We start from the raw sequence: 19909 nt of genomic DNA, 5'->3' as shown, positions 1-19909 counted from the left end.
ATATGCGAGTCGCAGAGGAAATTGTCTTCAATTTACTGTCCAGGATGAACGGTTTGGATGGAATGAGAAGTTGATGCGGGGAATGCAGTGGCTTTCCATTGTATTGAGTAGTTGGACTTCGACGAACCGACGATGCAGTGCAATCACGCGCACGCGCGCGTTTCTGACCAATCCCTTTTCTACCGAGAGGTTTCGTTGAATGGCGCAAATGCAGTTTTCTTTGAGATCCATGCGATGAGGAGGTACTCCAGGATGGGTCAACAATGCGAGATAGTCCGGGGTGTGTTCTGGTGCATTAAATGGTGTGTGGTCGGCTTCTTTCAGGCTGTCCGAGCTGAAATAAGATTCTATGTCCCATCAGTGGAATGTGTGGATGATGTCTGTCTGGGATACTTACCAAAATCGCCGGGCAATTTCTCTAGAATTTTGTCGTTGAATTCGTCGACATAGATATTGAGAGGGGAGAGGAATGCGCGCTAAAGACACGTCTCGGCGTCCTCGAGCATGTGGCGGGAAGAGGAAGTTAGTAGTATCCTCGAATTTTGTGGTCGCTACTATGAGTGCGAGATTCTGTCGATTTCCGGAGCAGTCTTCACCAATCCCGTCCACGAAAGCTGTGAATTGCGGGTCACCCATGCTTCGAATTGCAGTGTTGAGAGTCAAGATGCGAATGCTATTCCATAACGCTGATGACTTTGCTGACGCTGCGAGAGTGGCTGTCTCTCCTGCTCCACTGACAATGGGGCCTACTTGCCGAAAATCTCCCAAACCTATGAAGGTAATTCCTCCGAATGGTATTGCTGGTCCAACCACGCCATGATGGCAATGAGCAAAGAGCAGTAAAAAGGAGACAGAATCATGAGCGCAGAACAACACAACATGACGTGATGGACACTATAGGACCCGATGCCGGCGGTATCTCGTGCTTAATACATGTAATATATAAATAGATAAGGACTCCCCTGCGGTCCGCTCCATGGGTCGACCGGTCAATCATAACGCTCAGCAGGTCCAACTCTTATCTAAACCTTGTTAAGTAGCAATGTAGAATCAATTGATTCCATTTTTGAGTGAGATGATTAGATTATATTCACGAACATACTACTAGTACGTATATATGATCTACTCTATGGAAAGAGGGAAAAAGAAAGGCGGTGAACGAATGGCCAGTCGCCCACTAAAAATATTCTTTTACCGCTGTGCTTGATCGGAGGACGAGCTCGAGTATACTATGGTTGAGTAGGTTCAAGTGCTTGTTTTCTTGGTGGCTTCTTTGTCTTGGCTCGAAACTGTATAAATGACCTTGTTGTCTTAGTACAAATAAGTATCTGCAAATCATATTTTGTCTGTCTTCTTGTGGAGTCGGGGATTGGCGCTTACGCCGCTACGATCATCTTACAGTCCGAGGTATGTAACAATAAACAAGGTACATACACAGACTCATTTAACCACCGCAATTCGCTGCATTCATATGATAAGAGGATCTTCCCGCTTTTGTGAATTTGAATTCCGAAGGGAATGACCCTGCGCGAATGCCTCCTCCAACCTCAACTCCTCCGTATCCTTGGGACTATTCGTCGGAGGGGCATCGACGGCTTTAAGCTCCTCCATGGAGACAGCACGGCGTTTCCCAACAAAGATCCTGCCCCCAGGTGCATCTTCCAACGAGCGAACAATGATATCCTTCTCGAAGAGATATTTGATGTCTTCCAGTGGATACCCAGTCGTCTCGGGTATGAAGATATATACCCATGCTGCCATTATAAATGAAGCAACACCGAACACGAGATAAGTCCCATAGGTTATGCGGTTCAGCATGATAGGCGTGATTTGGGCGATGACGTAGGTAAACAGCCAGGTAGTCGCAGTTGCGAGGGACATGGCGGCTGTACGGAGATGGCCTGGGACAACTTCAGAGCCGAGGACAACGGGAGTAAAACCCCAGCCTATGCAGAAGAAGACGCCGAAGAGATATGTGGCGACAATGGAAACGTACGTCCCTGGCACAATGCCATGGTTGGGGTGAGCACCAGCGTACCCGCCAATCCATAGCATCATCAAGCCCTGCGCCAGACCACCATAAATCAGGGACCTCTTCCTACCCCAACTTTCGATGACGAAAGCAAGAGTTACCCATGACACGACGAAATTTACGACACCGTATACTCCAGTAGCAAATAGCGTTGAAGAAGTAGATGAGAAACCGAGGCCGGCAAATATTTCAGGGGCATAGCAATTAATTGCGTTCGTGCCAGACCACTGCTGGAAGAAGGTGGCAAGAGATGGGATAATGCAGCGCAGAAATATGATTTTCGACTCTCCCATCTTGCGGAATTGTGTGAGCAGCGGCAGTCTGTGCTTCCCGATGAAATCGGCGCGAATCTTGCTGAGAGTCAACACGACAGCATCATCATCCCGATCCTTCCTCGCAATATATGCGAGGGCTGCAGCCGCTTCCTCATAGCGGCCGCGTTCCACAAGCCAACGGGGAGACTCGGGTTGAAAAGGCATAAAAAATAGCAAAAGTGCCCCAGGTACAATCTGGGCGATAATGGGCAACCGCCACTGCATTTGTCCTGGTGAGATATTGAGAGAAACGCTGTAGTTGACCCAAACTATACACGATCAATTCAAATTGTCACAGGTCTGGAAGTGACACCCACAAGCCAGCATATTTCCAAGTTGCACAGCAACCTCGATGCTGCCGGTGCATCGACCACGTATGGCTCTCGGGGCACATTCAGATACGTATGTTGGCACCAAAGCTGACGTCAAACCCACTCCCACACCGCCGAAGAAACGGGAGAAATACAAAACTTTCAATCCGACAGCCGGGGACGTTCCAATTCCAGCTGTTGACTGGATGATGCTTGCAATGAGGTAGATAACTCCCGAAGCCAATAGAACAGGCTTTCTCCCAAATCTACTTGCAAAGTAACTCGAAAATAATGCCCCAAAGCTAAATATATGAGTCTGATTGTGGTAAGCGGGAAACTGAACTGCACTCACAATCCGCCCCCTTGCAGGACCGAAGCTATATTCGCGCTCAAGCTAGCGCGTGCAGAGGCTGATTCCGATGACAGACCGAAATATTCTTGAAATGATGGCAATGCGAGCACGCTGCCTATTAGATCAATCTCCCAACCAAAGCGGACAAATCCCATGGTTGCTGAGAACGCAAGAAAGTAGGCATTGCGGTACTGAACGATATCCTGAAGCTCCCTTTTCAAAGTCGTAGCCATATAGAGCAGAGAGCGTAATGTCATGAACAGGAGGGTGTGCGTATCTCACCCAAAGGAGAGCGTGCAATGCCCCATATCATAGTGTGAATGGCTGTCTTAAGGGATGCCAGCTTCGAACTGGCAAACCCCATTTGTACACTGGCTGCACTCGGTATTGCTACCTGCGTGCGGACTGTCCGGACATGCAAAATCGACAGCTATGGTTAGCTTCCCCACAACTTTCTGAAAGGACCTTAGTAACCATGCCTTACGCATGATTAGACTATTTGAAGACGAACGAAGCTTCATTTGAGCTGGCGATAACAGTCCTTGTGACCCCAAAATTTGGCCGGTCATTAAAATAGCGCCTAAAGTCATGAAAAATAGCGCAATCGACTTCTTCTACAACCTCAAATATGATTCTGGTATTAAAAATGAGAAAGGTATAAAGTTCAACTCCGAAAAAACATTAACTCTCACCTGCTCGTGGCGCGCTCGAAAAAGACCCAAGCGAAGCACTCCGTTGTCAGACCATGACAATTCCGAAAATGAAGACCTAAAGGGTGAAGCTTCGGAGAACAACTAGTCTGCTTGAAACGCAGCCCCACCAACTGCGAGGATCTCCCCACATATAAAATGTCGAAGCTCCAAGCAGGTGATGACGCTGCAACTCCAATTTTAGGCACTTACAATATTGATGTTTCTGGGAGAATATCAACAGTGTTCAAACGATCATCCAATCAAGCCAAGGTACGAGCCTGGAGAGTGGAGCTTTGAAGAACAACTCTACGTTCTGTTCGAAACGCAGCGCCGCCACCTGCAAGGAATTCCTCATATTTGACATGATACAACTAAGAGCAGGTGATGACGCCGTGGGTCCGATGTCAGGAACTGCCAATAGGAATATTGATGTGTCTGGAGAGCATTAACCGCGTCTCTGAGGTGCGAACCTGGAGAGTGAAGCTTTGAAGAGCGATCCTGCGATCTGCTCGGAACGCAGTGCTGCAACCTGCCAGGACTTCCTACATTTCAATCGTCTGAAGTTCCTGGAGGTGATGATGTTGCGACGCCGATTTCGGGCATTACCGAAAGGAATGGGAGAACATTAACAACGAGCATTCAACAAGTACAAGGTGCGAACCTGGAGAGTGAAACTTTGAAGAGCATCCCTGTGATCTGCTCGAAACGCAGCGAAGCCAACTGTAAGAATATCTAGAACAGCCTTCTAGAGACTATCAGAGGTAATGACGCTGTGACTCCAATTTCAGTCATTAATACCTTGGTGACCTTTCTCGGAGAACATTAATATAAACAGCAAATACCCAACTAAGTAGAGCTTCGGAGCACGATCCAGCGATCTGTTCGAAATGGGGCATCATTTGAAAACAATGGTAGGCGATGATGCTGCAACCTCGATGAACGCCCGATATTATGCGCTGCCCAAAGGAGTAGGATTTGGGGCAGCAGGCGATGTCGGAGGCACTGCATTGAGTGAGTGAAGTTTGGAAGGCACCGATGTCATCTGCACGGATCTCTTGAAACAAACTTGTTGCTGGGCATCAGTTGCGAGCCTACGACTCCAATGGAGTGATTACGAGGGTGACAAAGATAGCGGAACTGACAAGGATACATGGTCTGTACGTTTGTTGACTAGATCTGTATTCTGGGAATGGCGCACACCGCAGACTCAGATGTGTAAATCTTCAATAAATGGAAGACACTGAGACGCACCAATAACGAACTAGATCCACTCAGCACTGGTGTCATATACGGGCAAAGGCGACGAGACGCTTCCGTGAATAGGAATCAAATAACTCCCCCATCATAGCCTTTTCGTTGTTTGCCCCGCTCTTTAGACTTCGCATCACGTCCCTGTCTCCGTTTGGATGGACCTGACTGTATCAGTGATCAATTCAGTTGATTCGTTTAAATCAGAGAAAACAGAACGTACTTCAGATATACCGGTAGCATTTATCACAAACTCGCCAATCTCTCGCGAGACAAAACTGAAAACATTTGAAAGTATCACTGGTTCGTTGAAATGGCCCATTAGCTAGGGTTTATCGATGGGCCGGGTATGAGGAGGTTTGTGTTGAAACGAATGTAGAATCAACAAACGTAAATAACACGCTTGTCGCGTCTTGTTTAGTTGGTCCACATTTCAATCTGCCCCAGTCATCGTCTTTTCTAGCCTTTGTCAATTCATATATCTTTTCAATACTTCCTCCTGGTACACTGGAGAACGAAGGTGCTTCATTTCCATCTGGGAGTGCTCCAGCTGCCCCATCCCTCATCCCCTCTTAAGTTGTGCAAGTCCTATCGTCACCGACAACGCAATCCGTCCAAACTCTTCCCTTCCCACCCACATCATATCAGTGTCCACTGCCGCCAAGGCACCTCCCTTCCTTGCGGCTACTCCGAGCATCTGCACAGTAGCTATTTCCAAGGGCAGCTCGATATGGCAAATCATGGGGAGAACAGATTGATGAACTTGTTCAGCGCTGCCTCTATTCCCACGCATTATCATTGTTTGATAATTTAGACAAAGTTCTTTTACCAAACAAAGTTTGTTTTCAATTATACATCGAGTGACAGACATAACGCCATCTACCTTCTGAAGGATCAACAACGAACCCACATTCGCATCTTCACGCCGTGTCCCAGTTCCGATTAGGAAAGTTCGATGACGCAATAAATTCTTTCATTGAGCTTGATCGACGTCGCGGCAAATACTGCAGCGGTGGCGCAGCATTTTCCTAGTGTCCTGTTTGTTTGCGTCGGTCAGATTTGTGTTACGTTCTTTGCTTTCGGCTCTCTTCGTGATCGTCAGTGACAATGCGCCTAGCAACGTTTAACGTGTCGAGGCACTTGTTTCTACCATGTCCTCAACGCATACTTCCATCCGCTGTCGTGCTGAGACGCACGCTCCCAGTCCTTGCTCGCCGTGCTAATATTTCTACTGCCGATGAACGAACACTTATCCAGGATGCAGTGTTACTTGACTCTCTAATAGGGCCTTTATCAGGCCCCGACTTGAAGACTTCATCGCTATCAGATATATTACCTCCCCCCCATGCCCCCAATTCAGAATTCAACTCTAGACGCTTCACAAATGCTCATTCCGCCAGCATCCGATCCCCTTCTTTATTTCCTCGGATCTTTCCTGCTTAACCAAGAAAAGCGTGCAAGGGCAGAGCGCATCGTCCCCGTCCCCTCCTTTATATTCACGCTCTTACCCGCACGCCGCCGCTACCTATCCTTCGCCATGCTCTCATCACTGCTTCTCCCGCTGTCAGGTGGATATCACAGAAGCGCTCAGGAAAGAACGACGTGAGACCTGCTGTGCTTCCAAAAAAAAACAGCATATAAGGGCAATTGTTCGTGCTGTACTAGTCACCAGCAAAAACAAGAGTGGGAGGACGGTGGAGGAGCGTTTAGCACGAGAAATCATTGCTGTTGTTAACGGAGACAGCAAAGCTAATACTGACAAAGAGCTGGCACACAAACAAACTGTGGTCAATAGGTATGTGCAACATCAACGTCGGGTAACTCTCATTGACACATGAGGCGGCCATCATGCAGGGGCAATGCGCTCGTGAAGTGAGGATCTTGTATGCTCACCGTATTTCCCCCCTTACTGTAATGGACTGCCGAATCCAACGCAGTCTAATAGCATGGCTCCCCAGCTTCTTTAATATGACGCAGCGAGTATCATACCATTTCAGCAATTCTGATTTGGTACCAGGCAGAAGCGCTGGGCGATAAGGAGATGAACGTGTCGGGAAATCGTGTACTAGCTGCGCTTTAGAGCTCATTGAATGCCAGTAGTCATCCCACGTGAGTTTGCAGATTATTCAAGCAAGGGTTGACTAACATCACAGACTAGGTATTGATGAGAACAAGTGAAGGCAAGTGATCGGCCGCGATTATCAGTGCACTGGCATGCGGGTGACGGCTCAATGATTATCAATGTCGTTCAAAGCCAGCTCGACCTAACCATGGAATCTTAATATTCTGAAAGTTTGCTGAAGAGAAACAAATTTATCGCGCCTGTGATGCATCAATTAATCAGTTTGACATTTTACCACCTTGAGGTGAGTGTTTTTGAAGTCGCATTTGCGCAATTTACTTACGTGCAGCTGTTATGCCGGATATCACTGCTACTTCTCGATGATTCATACCTGCAGACTCGCTTGACTCCTGATCATGTTTCTCGCTGGCCTTGCTTAATTGGCAGACAATGACCGGTCTGTGCGATACGTGTGCAGTACAAGGACTTTGACTCGATATTATCTGATGCGAAGTCCACTAATACTAGAACCGATTTCTATGACCGCAGTCTGATGAGTCGCAGATATGTCGGAGTGGCATGCTCAAGTATCTTCAGCTGCTCATGCATTGTTGCAGGCATCGTCACTTTAGCCAATCACGGAGTTTCGGGAGTAACTGTCACCACATATGAAGGGACTCAGTTGCACTTACAGGGGGAGATATTGGCCCTGACACTCAACTTAATCGTCACGATATGCACCGAGTCCATAAGCTTCGTACACGGTATCTCATTGCGCTCTGCGCTAGCCTCAGAGTCTCAGCTTCGTTTCAATACCAATCTGCGCCTTGCTTAATGGTGTCTCGGTTATCCTCTTCATTATATCCTACAGCTCAGCCTCATTCGTCGTATGTGTCGACCTTCAAACGACGTCACACACATGTGGAGCAAGGTATTGCTTACCTCTCCTCTTTTTAAGCGTCGCACTCGTGCGAGCAGTCAAGCCTTGACAACCATTAAATGTAGTTGCAAACGTGAGTCACAAAGGAAACTGTCTTCGATTCACCGTCCATGACGAACGGTTTGGATGAAACGCAGAGTTAATGCGGAGAATGCTATGGCTTTCGAAAGTATTGATGAGTTAGACTTCAATAAATCGACGATGCAGAGTAATTATCCGCACGCGCGCGTTTCTGACCAAGCCTTTTTCCACCGAGAGGTTTCGTTGAATGGTGTAAATGCAGTTCTGGTAGAGATCCAGGCGATGAGGAGATACTCCGGGATGGGTCAACATTGCAAAGTAATCAGGTATGTGTTCTGGTGCACTCAATGGTGCGTGATCGGCCTCTGATGGGACCGATATTTTTCCGCGCATTCAATAAATGGATTCCGTCTTCCGCAGAAGCCGTGTTAGCGCCAAATGTGAATACATTTACACGAATATCTCCGATTTCTGGAGTGGCGATGAATCCGTCATAGGGCCAGAAATTAATTTTATCGATCTGATATCTGCTTCCGTTTTGAAGACCAAGAACGCCGTGAAATGAAGCAGAGGTCGCCATAGTACTGAGCAAAGAGCTGCAAAAAGGAGACGGAGCATGATAGATGCGTAACAACACAGCACGTCGCAGCAGACGGAAAGAGCTGTCGGAAAGAGACAGAACGCAACAACTTGAACACAGCATGACGTGATGGACGTCATCGCCGGCGGGATCTCGTGCTGATATATGTTGTAGATAGACCAATGGACGTTCGGGCTTTCATTCTTTTTGTGTAACGTGGCTGACAATGAGTCAATCTTAGTGTTCTTCAAGTTATCATCCACGCAGGTTCTGATTCTGGGGCTCCAATAGATTCATCCTCAACTTTGTTTGCGGGAAAAGTTCAGTTTTCACGCTTGTTCTTGCTGAACATTCACTCATGGATGTATCCTTCAAGGTCTATCTTAAGTTGTCACAGCCGACTGGCACCAGAATATATTAGAAATATTGGTGGTACGCACTGCGGATTCAATGCCGACAAATGTCTTATCGCACCCTTGATGTTCACTCATGGACAGTTCTTCGAAGGTTCATCTCAACCTCTGAAGTGCACTGGCCAAAGTGATCACACCAACAGAATCCAAATCTGTTTCTCTTGGACTGTGCAGGTTCGAAACCTGTCGACAAGTTATTTTTCTCTCAAAACACGGTAACACCCTGATATTCACTCATGGATGGTTTCGTTGGAGGTTCATCTAACTGGTCTTAGCTTAGTGGTTCCCACAACAGAATGGAAATCTGTTTCTCTTGGACTGTGCAGGTTCGAAACTTGCTGTTCAACAGGTTCGTTTTTTTATTGGAACACACCTTCAAGATACGCTCATGGATTGTTTCCTCGGAGGTCCATCTCAACTACGTCCTGGCCATAGTGGTTACCACGACAGAATCTAAATCTGACAGTGCCGGCGCAGGTTCGAAACCTGCCGATGACAAGGTTTCCCTCGCTATCTTGAAGGTTTCCCATCTTAACTGGTCTTATGAGCCAGGTGGTTTCCACAACAGAATCAAAATCTGTCAAACCTGCCGACGGCAAGGTAGTTTTTCCCTACCAGAACATACTTTAACATTCGCTCATGCACAGTTTCATTGGATGTTCATCTCAGCTGGTCTTAGCCAAGTAGTTACTGTCAATGCAACAGAATCAAAATCTGTTCCTCTTCGACTGCACAGGTTCGAAACCTGCCGAATGAGCCGTCTTTTTCTATCGGAACACACCTTGACGTTGACTCATGGATGGTTTCCTCAGAGGTCCATCTAACTGGTCTTAGCCAAGTGGTTACCGCAACATAGTCAAAATCTGCTTCTCTTGGAGTTGGTTCGAAACCTACTGACAATATTTTTGTGGTGTATAGATCCTCGGAGGTCTATCTTAACTTAGTAGGCCCAGTCATTGCGCCGAAACCTCTTTTATGTGATAGTCTGTCGATGGCTTCAGCTTTTCTTCAGAAAGTTTTCATCCATAACTTATAGGCGTTCAAAGATAATTCGACCAGAATGCGATGCCGAGAACTTAAACACCATTCATATGCTGTAGGTGTTGATTCCATCAAGCTTTTTGGCTGTTTATTCGCTGTAAGTTATTCTTTGTTCATCGCTCTCAATTGTTAATGCACTCACGACCCCAGATCTGACCAACCTTTGCAAGTTACGACCACTGGTAAACATGTATTGCCCGAGCTTTCCACTTCACTAAGATTCAGATGATGTGAACTTGGCAGTGGCCCTTCATCGGACAAACCTCTCGACGGAAAGGAATGTCATCTTCCGACTACTAGTAAATCCAGCCCTCTAAGTTCAACAGTTGTGCTTATATCCATTGTCAGAACCTGTCTACTCATTCTCATCACACATGTAGCACATTGTCCGACAGCAGATTTTCCGCAACTTTCTCGATTGTTGCCCTAGCTCGCTGATGATGCACAATTAGTATAACTTTGATGCATTCTCCGAATGATAGTACGTGACATTAGTACTTGTGGGACAAGGTTGCTGCGCTCGGCCTTGATCTAGTACTGTTCGTCTACTTGATCTTTCTGTACACGGCCATCGCCAGGAGCTGGCTTGCCGCCTCCTACTGGCATCGTGTGTGCAATCGAGACCCGTCATTATTGCATCGGTCTCAGCACAAGTTGATCTTGCGTCGACGCAGACTAATATTTAGACATTGACGCGCCTAGTACATTCCAATTTGATACTACTACATACTTCGTCCGCATGTTTCGAGTCCTTCATTGCACGGGTCCAGGGTTCAGCGCTACGTTCCACAGATCAATCTCGCTTTGACACGCTGTCCTGAAGATCCTGGTCAACTTCTTATAAGAAATGTACCTCCAGCTCTCATAATTATTCTTGAAGAAATCTACGTAGAGATAGCGTCAGTTGAGTAGAGTTACATGGCACAGTAATTCCTTACTGATTTGTTCGGTTGTGGACTTGTAGTGCTTGGCGTTCTCGACAACCCAGAGTTTGTACCATGTAGTGTCTGGAAGCATGGTTGGATCAGTTGGAGGCTCGTGCACTGCTGGAAGATGTTACTGACCTTGGTGGATAGCATTCTGCTGAAGGTCACGAGCGATCGCATAGTACGACTAACGATCGAGTCAGCGATTGGTATAAATTGACCTCATGTAGGATACCCCTCACGAACCTGAATGCCAGGGACTTGAGCGAGCAAAGAGACGACCCAGTTCTCATCCTCCGCAGTGTCAGAGATGAACTTTGTGTACCTTTCAGTCGCCTTTTCCCGCTTGGCAGCGAAGACGACTGTGTCTGGGATGTTCAGCTTATCAGCATCGGTACAGGTTTGGAGGGCGTTAGGAGCCCATTGCGTCAGTGTGTTGTTGAGAGTCCTGGTCAATTTCCCGTATATCGTTGGGTTGGGGGCTTTTGCTGCGCGATCGGCATTGTATGCTATGAGTTGCACGCAGTAGAAGAAGTCTTGCTGTGTGTAGAGAGTGGTGAATCACGGTGTGAAGCATCGACAGGTATCAAGTAACGTACGATCATGTACCATTTGAAACCATCGAGAACGGACTGGTTGTCTGCGCTTGCAACACGCATGTTCTCGACGAAATCATTGTGAAGCAATTGGTTCCAAAGGTCTTGGTTGTCCCGAATGAGACGATTGACGAGGTCCCTGTGGATATGAGGTGAGCACGGTGAGCCGATATAAAGTGCGAGGACATGCTCTTCGGGGATATCGTCATTGAGACCTGCATTGAGTTGGCCATCGTGGCTAAGGTCTTGCGCGGCAACATCATGGTTAGTCGCTGACTCGTTGAGACGGTGGTTTGCTAGGGCGGGATAATCTGACATGGTGATAGAGTTTTTGGGAGTGGATTGAAAGCGAAAATTCCTAGGGCATTTATACGTGCATGAAGATCGCGGGGGCGAATAACTTGCTACTATCCATCAGAGGTTAGGCTACCTTGAACCTGGTTCATCAGATGATCCGGATAGAAACGAAGTTCATAACTGCTGGATAAGTCACTCAATCCGAGACCAAACCCTGCATGAGGTATCTCCCTGCCGGGAAGCCTGTCATTTGGGAGTAAATGTGCCTGGCCGGCATCGGGGTATGGGGGGACCGTAAACCGCGTTGGATGACATTTTACGTCTGTTGACACACAGGGGAGTATATTGCCGTTCAACGAACCGAATATGAGATTGTAATGCACCGCGAAGTATCTACCTGCAGGTGCAGGGAAGCTCAAGTGGCAAATGAACCTTGTTATCCGAGTATGGCCTCCGAATTACCAGGGTCTGGGATCATGAGCCGAATGTGGGGTTATATTTTGCAATAGCGGGGATTAATGTGCCCATTGTCCAGGGAACCGAATGAACGATGTAATGATCACCTCGTGCCCAAGCCAGAACTAAGGACGGCTTTTGATATCACCCTTACTCGATAGATCTGATTGACTTTTCATGAGGGACGTGACTAGTATGCAAGATCCTGATAGAGACTAACCGATCACTACTGCCAGACTCCAGTGAGGGAGCAAAATTGGGTAGTCGGATGGGTTTTGGTCCGTGCGCGGGCGCCTATTATTGCATTGTTGCCCAAAAGCTCACTGCGTCCCCACAGACCTGTGCACGTATCCACCGTGTTAGTGTACCATCATCGATTAAGATCTGAGTCACAGAACCCTGCTGAACATCGGATGAGGATACTAAGTACTAATAGCAGTGGCATACTATGTTTAAACATGAGAGTCGTAGTAGATGACACGGATCTGAGTATCTTCGAGTTAACCCACATACTTCCAGTTGGCATCCGACGTCCATAGTGAATCATGCCAATGCATTATTATCCTTGCATCATTTGACTGTCATCTCGGATAACACTATCACCAAGGATGTACTGCATACCGCTGGCCACTAGTGACGCTCACCATGGAACTCAGTACTCATGAGGTTCACGCACTTGACAGGTTCCCGATCGAAGAGTAGATTAAAATAATGTAAATGATACACCTAAAATACAACAGCCCATGCTGTCCAGCGAGACAACAGTAGTAGAACAATCAAGGATAAGCCTACTTCGCTGATGAGCTCGAGAACTGCAGATGTAATGGTGAGTAAGAGAGATAGACGATATGAAGGTGGAAAGATCTGACCTTGGTGACACTCTTTGTGCCTTCCGAGATGGCGTGCTTGGCAGTTCACCAGGTAGAATAAGTCGTACAGATGTTTGGATCTCCCGAGAAGATATCGTCGATTTTTTGGAGTAAGCGGCGAGTTCTGGAGGGAAGGAGTTAGGAATGATCAATAGGATGATCGGAGAGTACATACTAGATGCTTCAGTTTGCGATGCGCTCGAAATGTCGTTGACAAAGGAGTTGAGGATAGCATGGCCTTGTTGGAGATACCGGTATCAGGGTGCACTTGTCTCAACACTGGGACCAAAGTCAGACTGGAAGAGTAAGAGATGTCGATGGAACATACCCTTGTAGATGTAACTGGAGTAGGTCTCCTTGCGAACTTTACGGCGCTTCTTCTTCTCACCATCAGCCCCCGCAGCGGCGGCAGCAGAAGTCTTGGTAGCCTTCTTAGCCTTGTCGGTAGTCTTTGCGGGTGCCTTTGAGGCAGCAGTGGAAGCAGGGGCCTTGGAGGCGGTGGTTGAGACTGGTTTAGGTGCCATTTGATGAAGTTGGTGGTGGTGGGAGGTTGTTGTTGAGATGTGAGGTAGTGTGAATGATTATCAAAACTCGTTGGGCGTTTGTATTTATCGTTTGTGACGCGTGTGGTCTTATTTGGTAACCCGATCAACGCGTCCAAAAATCTTTGTTGATCGCTGAACCTTATTTTATAAAATCACGTGTGCCCAGTATAAATACAAGCGGCCATTGATCGCGGCTCCCCTATTTTATCCTCGTCCTTCATCATCGCCGTCGTCGTACTCTGTACATACACTCTCAAAACACTTTAACAACCCTCTTCAATCAATCTATCATGTCTGGCAAAGTCGGCGGAAAGGCAAAGTCTGGTGGCAAAGCCTCTGGTGAATCTTCATCCAAGTCTCAATCGCGTTCCGCCAAAGCCGGTCTCCAATTCCCCGTCGGTCGTGTTCACCGTCTCTTGAAGAAGGGCAACTACGCACAGCGTGTTGGTGCTGGAGCACCTGGTAAGTCCATCACTAAATTCAATCCCTCACGCGTTTGTTCTAACTTGGTTCAAAGTCTACCTTGCAGCCGTATTAGAGTACCTCGCCGCTGAGATCCTGGAGCTCGCCGGTAACGCAGCCCGCGACAACAAGAAGCAGCGTATCGTTCCTAGACATTTGCAACTCGCCATCCGAAACGACGAAGAGTACGCAAACATTTCTCAGTCATTCCGCAGTGTCTAACTCGCTTTTTCCATAGGCTGAACAAGCTCCTTGGAGACGTTGTCATTTCACAGGGTGGTGTCGTTCCTTTCATCAACCCTGAACTTCTGCCCAGTAAAAGTGCAAAGGGCAAGAAGGAGAGCCAGGAAGTATAATCTTATTCGATTTATTTTCGTTCTTCGGTGTAGGATGTATTTGTATTTTTTTTATAGTACTCGGTCTTATATATCATTTTCTCACTCTGGAACAGCATCTCGTTGATCCTGTTCTCCTAATACGTGGGATGTGTACATGGCACCAGCGCGTCTGATTTCCGTGGCAGTCACGTGCCCGTTTCTCGTACCACAATGAAAAGTCTGGGCTTAAAAGAGTCTTTTAATCCACGTCGTCCACCGCAGTGGCTGCCGTTGCAATTTCCAGGTCGTTTCTCTCATTCTGTCCCAAGTCACAAGGAAACGTCCAAATAACATAGAATTCGCAATGGGAAAGACACGATCAGGAAGCGCGGATGCAGCTCCCGAGCAGCCCTCACCAAAGCCACAAAACAACTTCACGAAATGGATGACACGCATAGTTGCATTGCTGCTTCTTGGTGCAACATTTACCTGGCTTGATGGCAATAAAGGTCAGTCACTACTCCAACTCTTCTACCGCATCAAGTGACCTCGACTACAGGACCGGTGGTATGTCCTAGAGCCCAAGTTCCTCCACGAGCTTGCCCAAGAAGCCGTCCTCGTCTCACCGAATGACCCCCAAGGCATGATCACCCACATTCTCACCAACCTCACCTCTACATACCCACAACTCGACTCCCCTGCCATCTCCCTTAACATGAACGCCTCTGAGTGGGTATTCAGCAACGCTGGAGGCGCAATGGGCGCAATGTACATCATCCACGCGTCTATCACTGAGTACCTCATTATTTTCGGTACCCCCTCTAGGCACGGAAGGACACACGGGGTTGCACACTGCAGATGACTACTTCCATATTTTAGTCGGCGAGCAGTGGGCGTTCAAACCAGGTGCGTTGGAAATGGAGAGGTACGGCCCTGGGGACATGCATTTCCTCCCGAGGGGTACTGCGAAGCAATATAAGATGCATGAGGGGTGCTTTGCGCTTGAGTATGCTCGGGGTACGTGGTATTTCGAGATGGCATTGTCGTTTTGTCTCAATTTTTTTTTGGAGGCTGGATCCCGTTGATGATGCCCTTTGGTCTTGCGGATACTTTCACGTCTACCCTAGATCTTCCGACGTTATACCACACCGTTCGCATCACGGGCCGGGAGATGATCAAGAACTTGCTTGTTGGCAAGATATGATTGATATAAGCTATATGAGACATGTTGGTTTCTGATGACATCTGTGATATGTTATAATACCCCTAGACAGAGATCTTGTGCTGGTCGTTCTACCACGCGGTAATGCCATTTATTAGGAACCTCGTATATACTTATTGTTCGCTGGCAGAATTGTGCGAGCCCTTGGTATCCGATGTCTAATCATCCATCCTGCTTTTTATTGTAAGGTGCACCTGAGACATTGAATAAGCCCCGACTTCGATTGGTGAGCATGCCTGTAGTTGAGGTTGCTTTAAGTGCAGATGTATTTAAAGAAGAATCATTGGAAGGTAACGAGTCGACTAGTGACTTCGCAACAACTTACGTGAGAGAGGTATATACGAGAGCATGATTACACCACAAGAATATCAGGGTAATATCTACAACAGCTTGATGTACAGTGAGGGTATAGAATCCACGATCAACGACTTGTAAAACCAAAGCAGACGACAGAAATACAACATAGCAGAACTACACACCAATATGAATGAAAACTATCCTCTGCTCAAGCGGCACTTTTTTCCTCACAGCGTTGGTAGCCCGGTTGAGTGCCCAGGCCGCCTTCGTACAGTCCATCACACCATCCTTGAACATCTTCTCGTAGAAAGCTTCGACAACGTGTTTTGCGACAGCGTCATCGACCACCCACAGCGTGCCAATGACACTCTTGAACCCAGAAAATTGTAGTCCAGCTGCGAGGTGGATGACTTCGTCGGGTGTCTTCTCATCACCAACAGCGGTATGACAAGCCGACAAGAATGCGAACTCAGCATGAGGAATGTCTCTCTCCATGATATCAAGCAGCGTCAGAGGTTTGTCTCTCATGGCGAAACGTGAATAGTAAGGCTGCTCGCAGTCCTGCTTCCCATGACAAGCGAGGTGAATCCAAGTGTTGCGTTGCAAAGCGTCGAGTACACCTGCTCTCGTGGCGTCGTCGCCAGAGACAGTGATGGGGTTGGCCGTCGTGGGAACGAGCTTGCGGACGAGCTCGAGCTCGCTGTCGATAGTAACGAGCGCCTTGCCTTGCCCTGCGCCGGGCTCACTTTGTCCAATCACAGCGAAGGACGGAGTGACACTTGTCTTCATCATCTGTCTAGATCTGATTAGAGCCGAAAGTGTCGGCGTGTAAGAACAGATGTAGACGTCTTCCAGGCATAGTTCCCGCCCACGTCCGTCTGCCTTCTTTCGAAAGGGGTGAGCTGCGTGGAGAGGAATAGAAGTGAAGGTTCCAGTTGGACACAGCCAGATTCGAGAGCCGCTCTTACTTTGAGATCGCGTTGGAGAACGATGACGATGAGCAGCATAATGTCGTCCCATACTGTCTGCAAGAGGACTTGCAATTCCTTCCTCGTCTCCTCTGGACGCATACAAGATGCAATCCGTATTTTCCTGGCAAAGTCATTCTTGAGCTTCTCCAGATGTGTGAGAGTGATGCGCGGGAAGCTAATGTGGTGGGGCTCTCCTGACGTCGGGACAATGATGGCGCTGCAGGAGTATTGACTCGCAATGAGGATGATGACTGGGCCATGACGCGCTGCGGCTTGCAAGTCTTCGTATGAAGGCGGGAGCAGGAACCGCGAGAAATCTTGAAGATCACGGATTTCAGCTACCGCTGCACCCCACTCCTCCTGAAGTCTCCTGTACTGTACTGCTGCTCGATCGGCAGCAGCTCTGTCAGCACTGCCGACGGAACCCTGAGCATCAGACAGGTGCTCGTTGATCTCTGAGAGCCTGAGAGCTAGTTCCGGACTCGCAAGCTTTAGGTCTTCCAGCGGTGTCCTGAGTCGAGAGGCCAGCGACCACTGTAGGCCGCGACCCTGCTCCAGGAGCTCAACTGCTCGTCGCAGATCGTCACGACGTATGGCACAAGAGGCTGCATCGACTGGCAATGATTGTGCACCGCAGAAAGTGGTTGCAGCCTCACGCCGTGAGATAACTGATGATCGCGTCATCATGTGGTTGTCGAAAAGCTCCAAGCATATTTGGTATGCTTCAAGCGTAGAGTCATGTTGAGAATTTTCAGCTGCGTCAACCCAGCACAGAGCTATTGCAATCCGGTGGGGAAAGCCTTGAGTAGGGTGTCTCGCTCCCAGTCTGAAGTTATCTACAGCAAGCGATAAATCAGCAGGGTTGTTCTGTATCCGGTAACGAGCCACATATGCATTCTTCAGCACCATGTAGCTGAAATATCTATCTGGGTGCAATGAGGGTAAAACCACCAATGACTTTTGGCAGAGTCGAATGGCCTCCTCGATATCTTCATTCTTCCCAGTTTGGTTGAAACGAGAACGGAGCCCCGAGCTCATATTGAAAAGAGCTACATGGTGAAGTGGGTGGCCATGTTGCTGTAACTGAGTCCCGGAACAGGTCGATGGCCTCGTTGAGATACTCGTTGGCATCCAATTCATTATATATAGTTCTGAGTGTGCTGGCAAGGTTGTTAAGCGTGTAATTACGATTTGGATTCCCGGGCGGGCACAACGTCAGTGCCTCGCGCTGGAGGTTGATGGTTCTATCACGATGGTTGTGCCCAACAGGGTGCAGGCGCAGCACTTCTTCGTACAAATATATGGCCTGGTTGAGGTCATTGGAATGGCCTTGGTGATTGAAGCGATGATAGAGTGACACGGCCAAGTTATTCAAGTAGAAATCATGTCTAGAATGTTCCTCAGAGCACAGAGAAACAGCTTCATGACCACGTTCTATGCACTCGTCTAGATCATCAATGGTGCCGCGTTGTTGAAAGCGTACCATGAGAACCCATGCAAGCTTGTGGAGTGCTTCTGGACGGTGTTCGTTGCCCAAAGGACAGAGCTCGAGCACATTTCGTCGAAGGCGAATGCCTTCATCAGATGCGTCAATTGGAAATCCGTTGCATAGGCGGACCACACGATCAACGTTATGCATGATGCTACGAAGGTAGGTGCCCTCTGGACAGAGGGCCAATAGCTTGCAGAACAGTTGCACGTATTCATGGATATATACGGCAGTGTTATCCTTGCCGTAGCGCCAGATCAACGCTTTAGTGAGGTGGTATATAGACAATGGATGATCGGGATGGCCCTGCGGACGCAAGACAAGGGCTTCGCGGAACAGAGAAGTGATAGACTCAATGTCTTGAAAATCCTCGTGTATGTAGCCTTTAAGGCGGGCCCACGCGAGGTTGGTGAGAGCCGCTGCCTGGTCAGGATGGCCGATCAGACATTGGTCTAAGACCAACTGAAAATGCTGTACGGCATCGTTCAGGTGAGAGACCGTCTTGCTTGTCACGTATGTGGCAAATTGTTCATGGCCCGCATCCGTGTTTCGAGAAAGCTCACATTCAACGATGGACTGTAGCAGGTGTTCCGTTGACAAAACCAACAGCACAGAGGCTGATGTCACTCACGTCAAGCAGTGCGCTGTCCTGATTGTCGCAAGGATGTAAAACAGCGGCCTTCAGAGTAAGGGAAGAGTGATCGCCACAAACGGGCGGGAAGGAGATGTCTACGAGTTGTGAATATATGCGCGTGAGGGAGGAGGGTTACTTACCGAAAGGCTCATTTCCATGATCGAGCAGCTCATCCCACGATGTTTTGACTTTTCCAACGACTTCTCCATTGCCTAGCATTCGACCGAGCTCGTATGAAACCCTGATCTCCAGCGATAACTCAAGCACCTCGAGCAATGATCTACAAATAGATGATCAGTCCTAAATCGCATATGAAAATCATTATAAACTTTACAAAATTACGATATCGTCCAATACTCCAGATTTGTCGGATGATACTACTCGGATGGCTGATTTCCAGCGCCTCCTCGAATCGACATTAATGGACACGTAAAAGCCTGCAGGTATGCGCTCGGAAGGAAGTGGAAGATTGTTTATCCTGATGACTGTAGTAGGGCGAGGATAAGGCACAAAACGCATACGAAGGTGATGTGACCCACGTTCAAGTCTGATATAGTGGCCTTCCCAGCTACCGGGCATGATGGTGGAATGGCGCATAATGACAAGGAGGACAGAGGGTGGGCAGAGTGGTGGGTGGAATGCTAGTGGTATGGGGGTAGGGATATGGGAACTGTAAATGAAGTTCAGGTGAGGAGTGGTTGAGAGTTCAGGTCATGCTGCACGTGTATTTCCATATTGTCGAGGGCTGTTCGGCACAATAGACGCTTGTATGATTGCACTTATAAGCACGGAGGCTGAAATATCACCGGTCACCAACCAGCA

General features: G+C 48.0%; 8 protein-coding genes across 8 annotated transcripts; 4 read left to right on the top strand and 4 right to left on the bottom strand.

Moving 5' to 3' along the window:
* Positions 1-1419: 1419 nt before the first annotated feature.
* DFJ58DRAFT_775071 (general substrate transporter) lies at positions 1420-3505 on the bottom strand. The gene is made up of 4 exons (XM_041389413.1): positions 3329-3505; positions 3010-3279; positions 2664-2959; positions 1420-2615 (listed from the first exon to the last, which is right to left on the bottom strand). Exons 2-4 carry the CDS (start codon positions 3240-3242, stop codon positions 1468-1470), a joined length of 1677 nt encoding a protein of 558 aa, XP_041246564.1. The 5' UTR covers positions 3243-3279; positions 3329-3505; the 3' UTR covers positions 1420-1467.
* Positions 3506-5988: 2483 nt separating this feature from the next.
* DFJ58DRAFT_775067 (uncharacterized protein) lies at positions 5989-6832 on the top strand. The gene is made up of 4 exons (XM_041389412.1): positions 5989-6214; positions 6398-6563; positions 6584-6744; positions 6804-6832. The coding sequence occupies exons 1-4, from the start codon at positions 6057-6059 to the stop codon at positions 6823-6825; spliced, it is 507 nt and encodes a 168-aa protein (XP_041246563.1). The 5' UTR covers positions 5989-6056; the 3' UTR covers positions 6826-6832.
* An 899-nt stretch (positions 6833-7731) lies between these two features.
* Positions 7732-7979, top strand: DFJ58DRAFT_775064 (uncharacterized protein). The gene has a single exon (XM_041389411.1). The coding sequence runs from the start codon at positions 7747-7749 to the stop codon at positions 7966-7968; it is 222 nt and encodes a 73-aa protein (XP_041246562.1). The 5' UTR covers positions 7732-7746; the 3' UTR covers positions 7969-7979.
* A 3175-nt stretch (positions 7980-11154) lies between these two features.
* On the bottom strand, positions 11155-11846 carry DFJ58DRAFT_656654 (uncharacterized protein; the record flags this gene model as incomplete). Its single annotated transcript, XM_041381928.1, has 2 exons — positions 11155-11472; positions 11532-11846. 2 exons carry the CDS (start codon positions 11844-11846, stop codon positions 11155-11157), a joined length of 633 nt encoding a protein of 210 aa, XP_041246561.1.
* A 1223-nt stretch (positions 11847-13069) lies between these two features.
* Positions 13070-13674, bottom strand: DFJ58DRAFT_715207 (histone-fold-containing protein; the record flags this gene model as incomplete). Its single annotated transcript, XM_041384105.1, has 4 exons — positions 13070-13093; positions 13162-13324; positions 13366-13429; positions 13479-13674. The coding sequence occupies 4 exons, from the start codon at positions 13672-13674 to the stop codon at positions 13070-13072; spliced, it is 447 nt and encodes a 148-aa protein (XP_041246560.1).
* Positions 13675-13882: 208 nt separating this feature from the next.
* Positions 13883-14633, top strand: DFJ58DRAFT_775057 (histone-fold-containing protein). The gene is made up of 3 exons (XM_041389410.1): positions 13883-14157; positions 14213-14342; positions 14396-14633. Exons 1-3 carry the CDS (start codon positions 13986-13988, stop codon positions 14511-14513), a joined length of 420 nt encoding a protein of 139 aa, XP_041246559.1. The 5' UTR covers positions 13883-13985; the 3' UTR covers positions 14514-14633.
* A 105-nt stretch (positions 14634-14738) lies between these two features.
* On the top strand, positions 14739-15875 carry DFJ58DRAFT_775055 (ERG2 and Sigma1 receptor like protein-domain-containing protein). Its single transcript, XM_041389409.1, has 4 exons — positions 14739-14983; positions 15053-15242; positions 15271-15491; positions 15545-15875. Exons 1-4 carry the CDS (start codon positions 14839-14841, stop codon positions 15676-15678), a joined length of 690 nt encoding a protein of 229 aa, XP_041246558.1. The 5' UTR covers positions 14739-14838; the 3' UTR covers positions 15679-15875.
* Positions 15876-15990: 115 nt separating this feature from the next.
* On the bottom strand, positions 15991-19666 carry DFJ58DRAFT_743917 (CHAT domain-containing protein; the record flags this gene model as incomplete). The annotated part of the gene is made up of 6 exons (XM_041387283.1): positions 15991-16785; positions 16830-17997; positions 18062-19029; positions 19085-19182; positions 19228-19367; positions 19422-19666. 6 exons carry the CDS (start codon positions 19664-19666, stop codon positions 16168-16170), a joined length of 3237 nt encoding a protein of 1078 aa, XP_041246557.1. The 3' UTR covers positions 15991-16167.
* Between the last annotated feature and the right edge of the window lie 243 nt (positions 19667-19909).

Source organism: Suillus subalutaceus (genome assembly GCF_016647625.1).
Source record: "Suillus subalutaceus strain FC151 chromosome Unknown DFJ58scaffold_25, whole genome shotgun sequence".
Classification (NCBI taxonomy): domain Eukaryota; kingdom Fungi; phylum Basidiomycota; class Agaricomycetes; order Boletales; family Suillaceae; genus Suillus; species Suillus subalutaceus.
The sequence above is the reverse complement of the archived record's forward strand: the minus strand, read 5'-3'. Positions and strand labels throughout refer to the sequence as shown.

Excerpts from the sequence above, each read along its gene's own strand:
- DFJ58DRAFT_775071 (XM_041389413.1), bottom strand. The coding sequence starts at position 3,242 with ATGGCTACGACTTTGAAAAGGGAGCTTCAGGATATCGTTCAGTACCGC. Across the intron at positions 2,960-3,009 it reads GTCCTGCAAGGGGGCGGATT|CTTTGGGGCATTATTTTCGA; the intron begins GTGAGTGCAGTT and ends TCATATATTTAG. Across the intron at positions 2,616-2,663 it reads ACTTGGAAATATGCTGGCTT|TTTGGGTCAACTACAGCGTT; the intron begins GTGGGTGTCACT and ends GATCGTGTATAG.
- DFJ58DRAFT_775067 (XM_041389412.1), top strand. The coding sequence starts at position 6,057 with ATGCGCCTAGCAACGTTTAACGTGTCGAGGCACTTGTTTCTACCATGT. Across the intron at positions 6,215-6,397 it reads ACACTTATCCAGGATGCAGT|AAAAGCGTGCAAGGGCAGAG; the intron begins GTTACTTGACTC and ends TGCTTAACCAAG. Across the intron at positions 6,745-6,803 it reads AAACAAACTGTGGTCAATAG|GGGCAATGCGCTCGTGAAGT; the intron begins GTATGTGCAACA and ends GCCATCATGCAG.
- DFJ58DRAFT_775064 (XM_041389411.1), top strand. The coding sequence starts at position 7,747 with ATGCACCGAGTCCATAAGCTTCGTACACGGTATCTCATTGCGCTCTGC.
- DFJ58DRAFT_775057 (XM_041389410.1), top strand. The coding sequence starts at position 13,986 with ATGTCTGGCAAAGTCGGCGGAAAGGCAAAGTCTGGTGGCAAAGCCTCT. Across the intron at positions 14,158-14,212 it reads TGTTGGTGCTGGAGCACCTG|TCTACCTTGCAGCCGTATTA; the intron begins GTAAGTCCATCA and ends CTTGGTTCAAAG. Across the intron at positions 14,343-14,395 it reads GCCATCCGAAACGACGAAGA|GCTGAACAAGCTCCTTGGAG; the intron begins GTACGCAAACAT and ends CTTTTTCCATAG.
- DFJ58DRAFT_775055 (XM_041389409.1), top strand. The coding sequence starts at position 14,839 with ATGGGAAAGACACGATCAGGAAGCGCGGATGCAGCTCCCGAGCAGCCC. Across the intron at positions 14,984-15,052 it reads CTGGCTTGATGGCAATAAAG|AGCCCAAGTTCCTCCACGAG; the intron begins GTCAGTCACTAC and ends GGTATGTCCTAG. Across the intron at positions 15,492-15,544 it reads TGCGCTTGAGTATGCTCGGG|GCTGGATCCCGTTGATGATG; the intron begins GTACGTGGTATT and ends TTTTTTTTGGAG.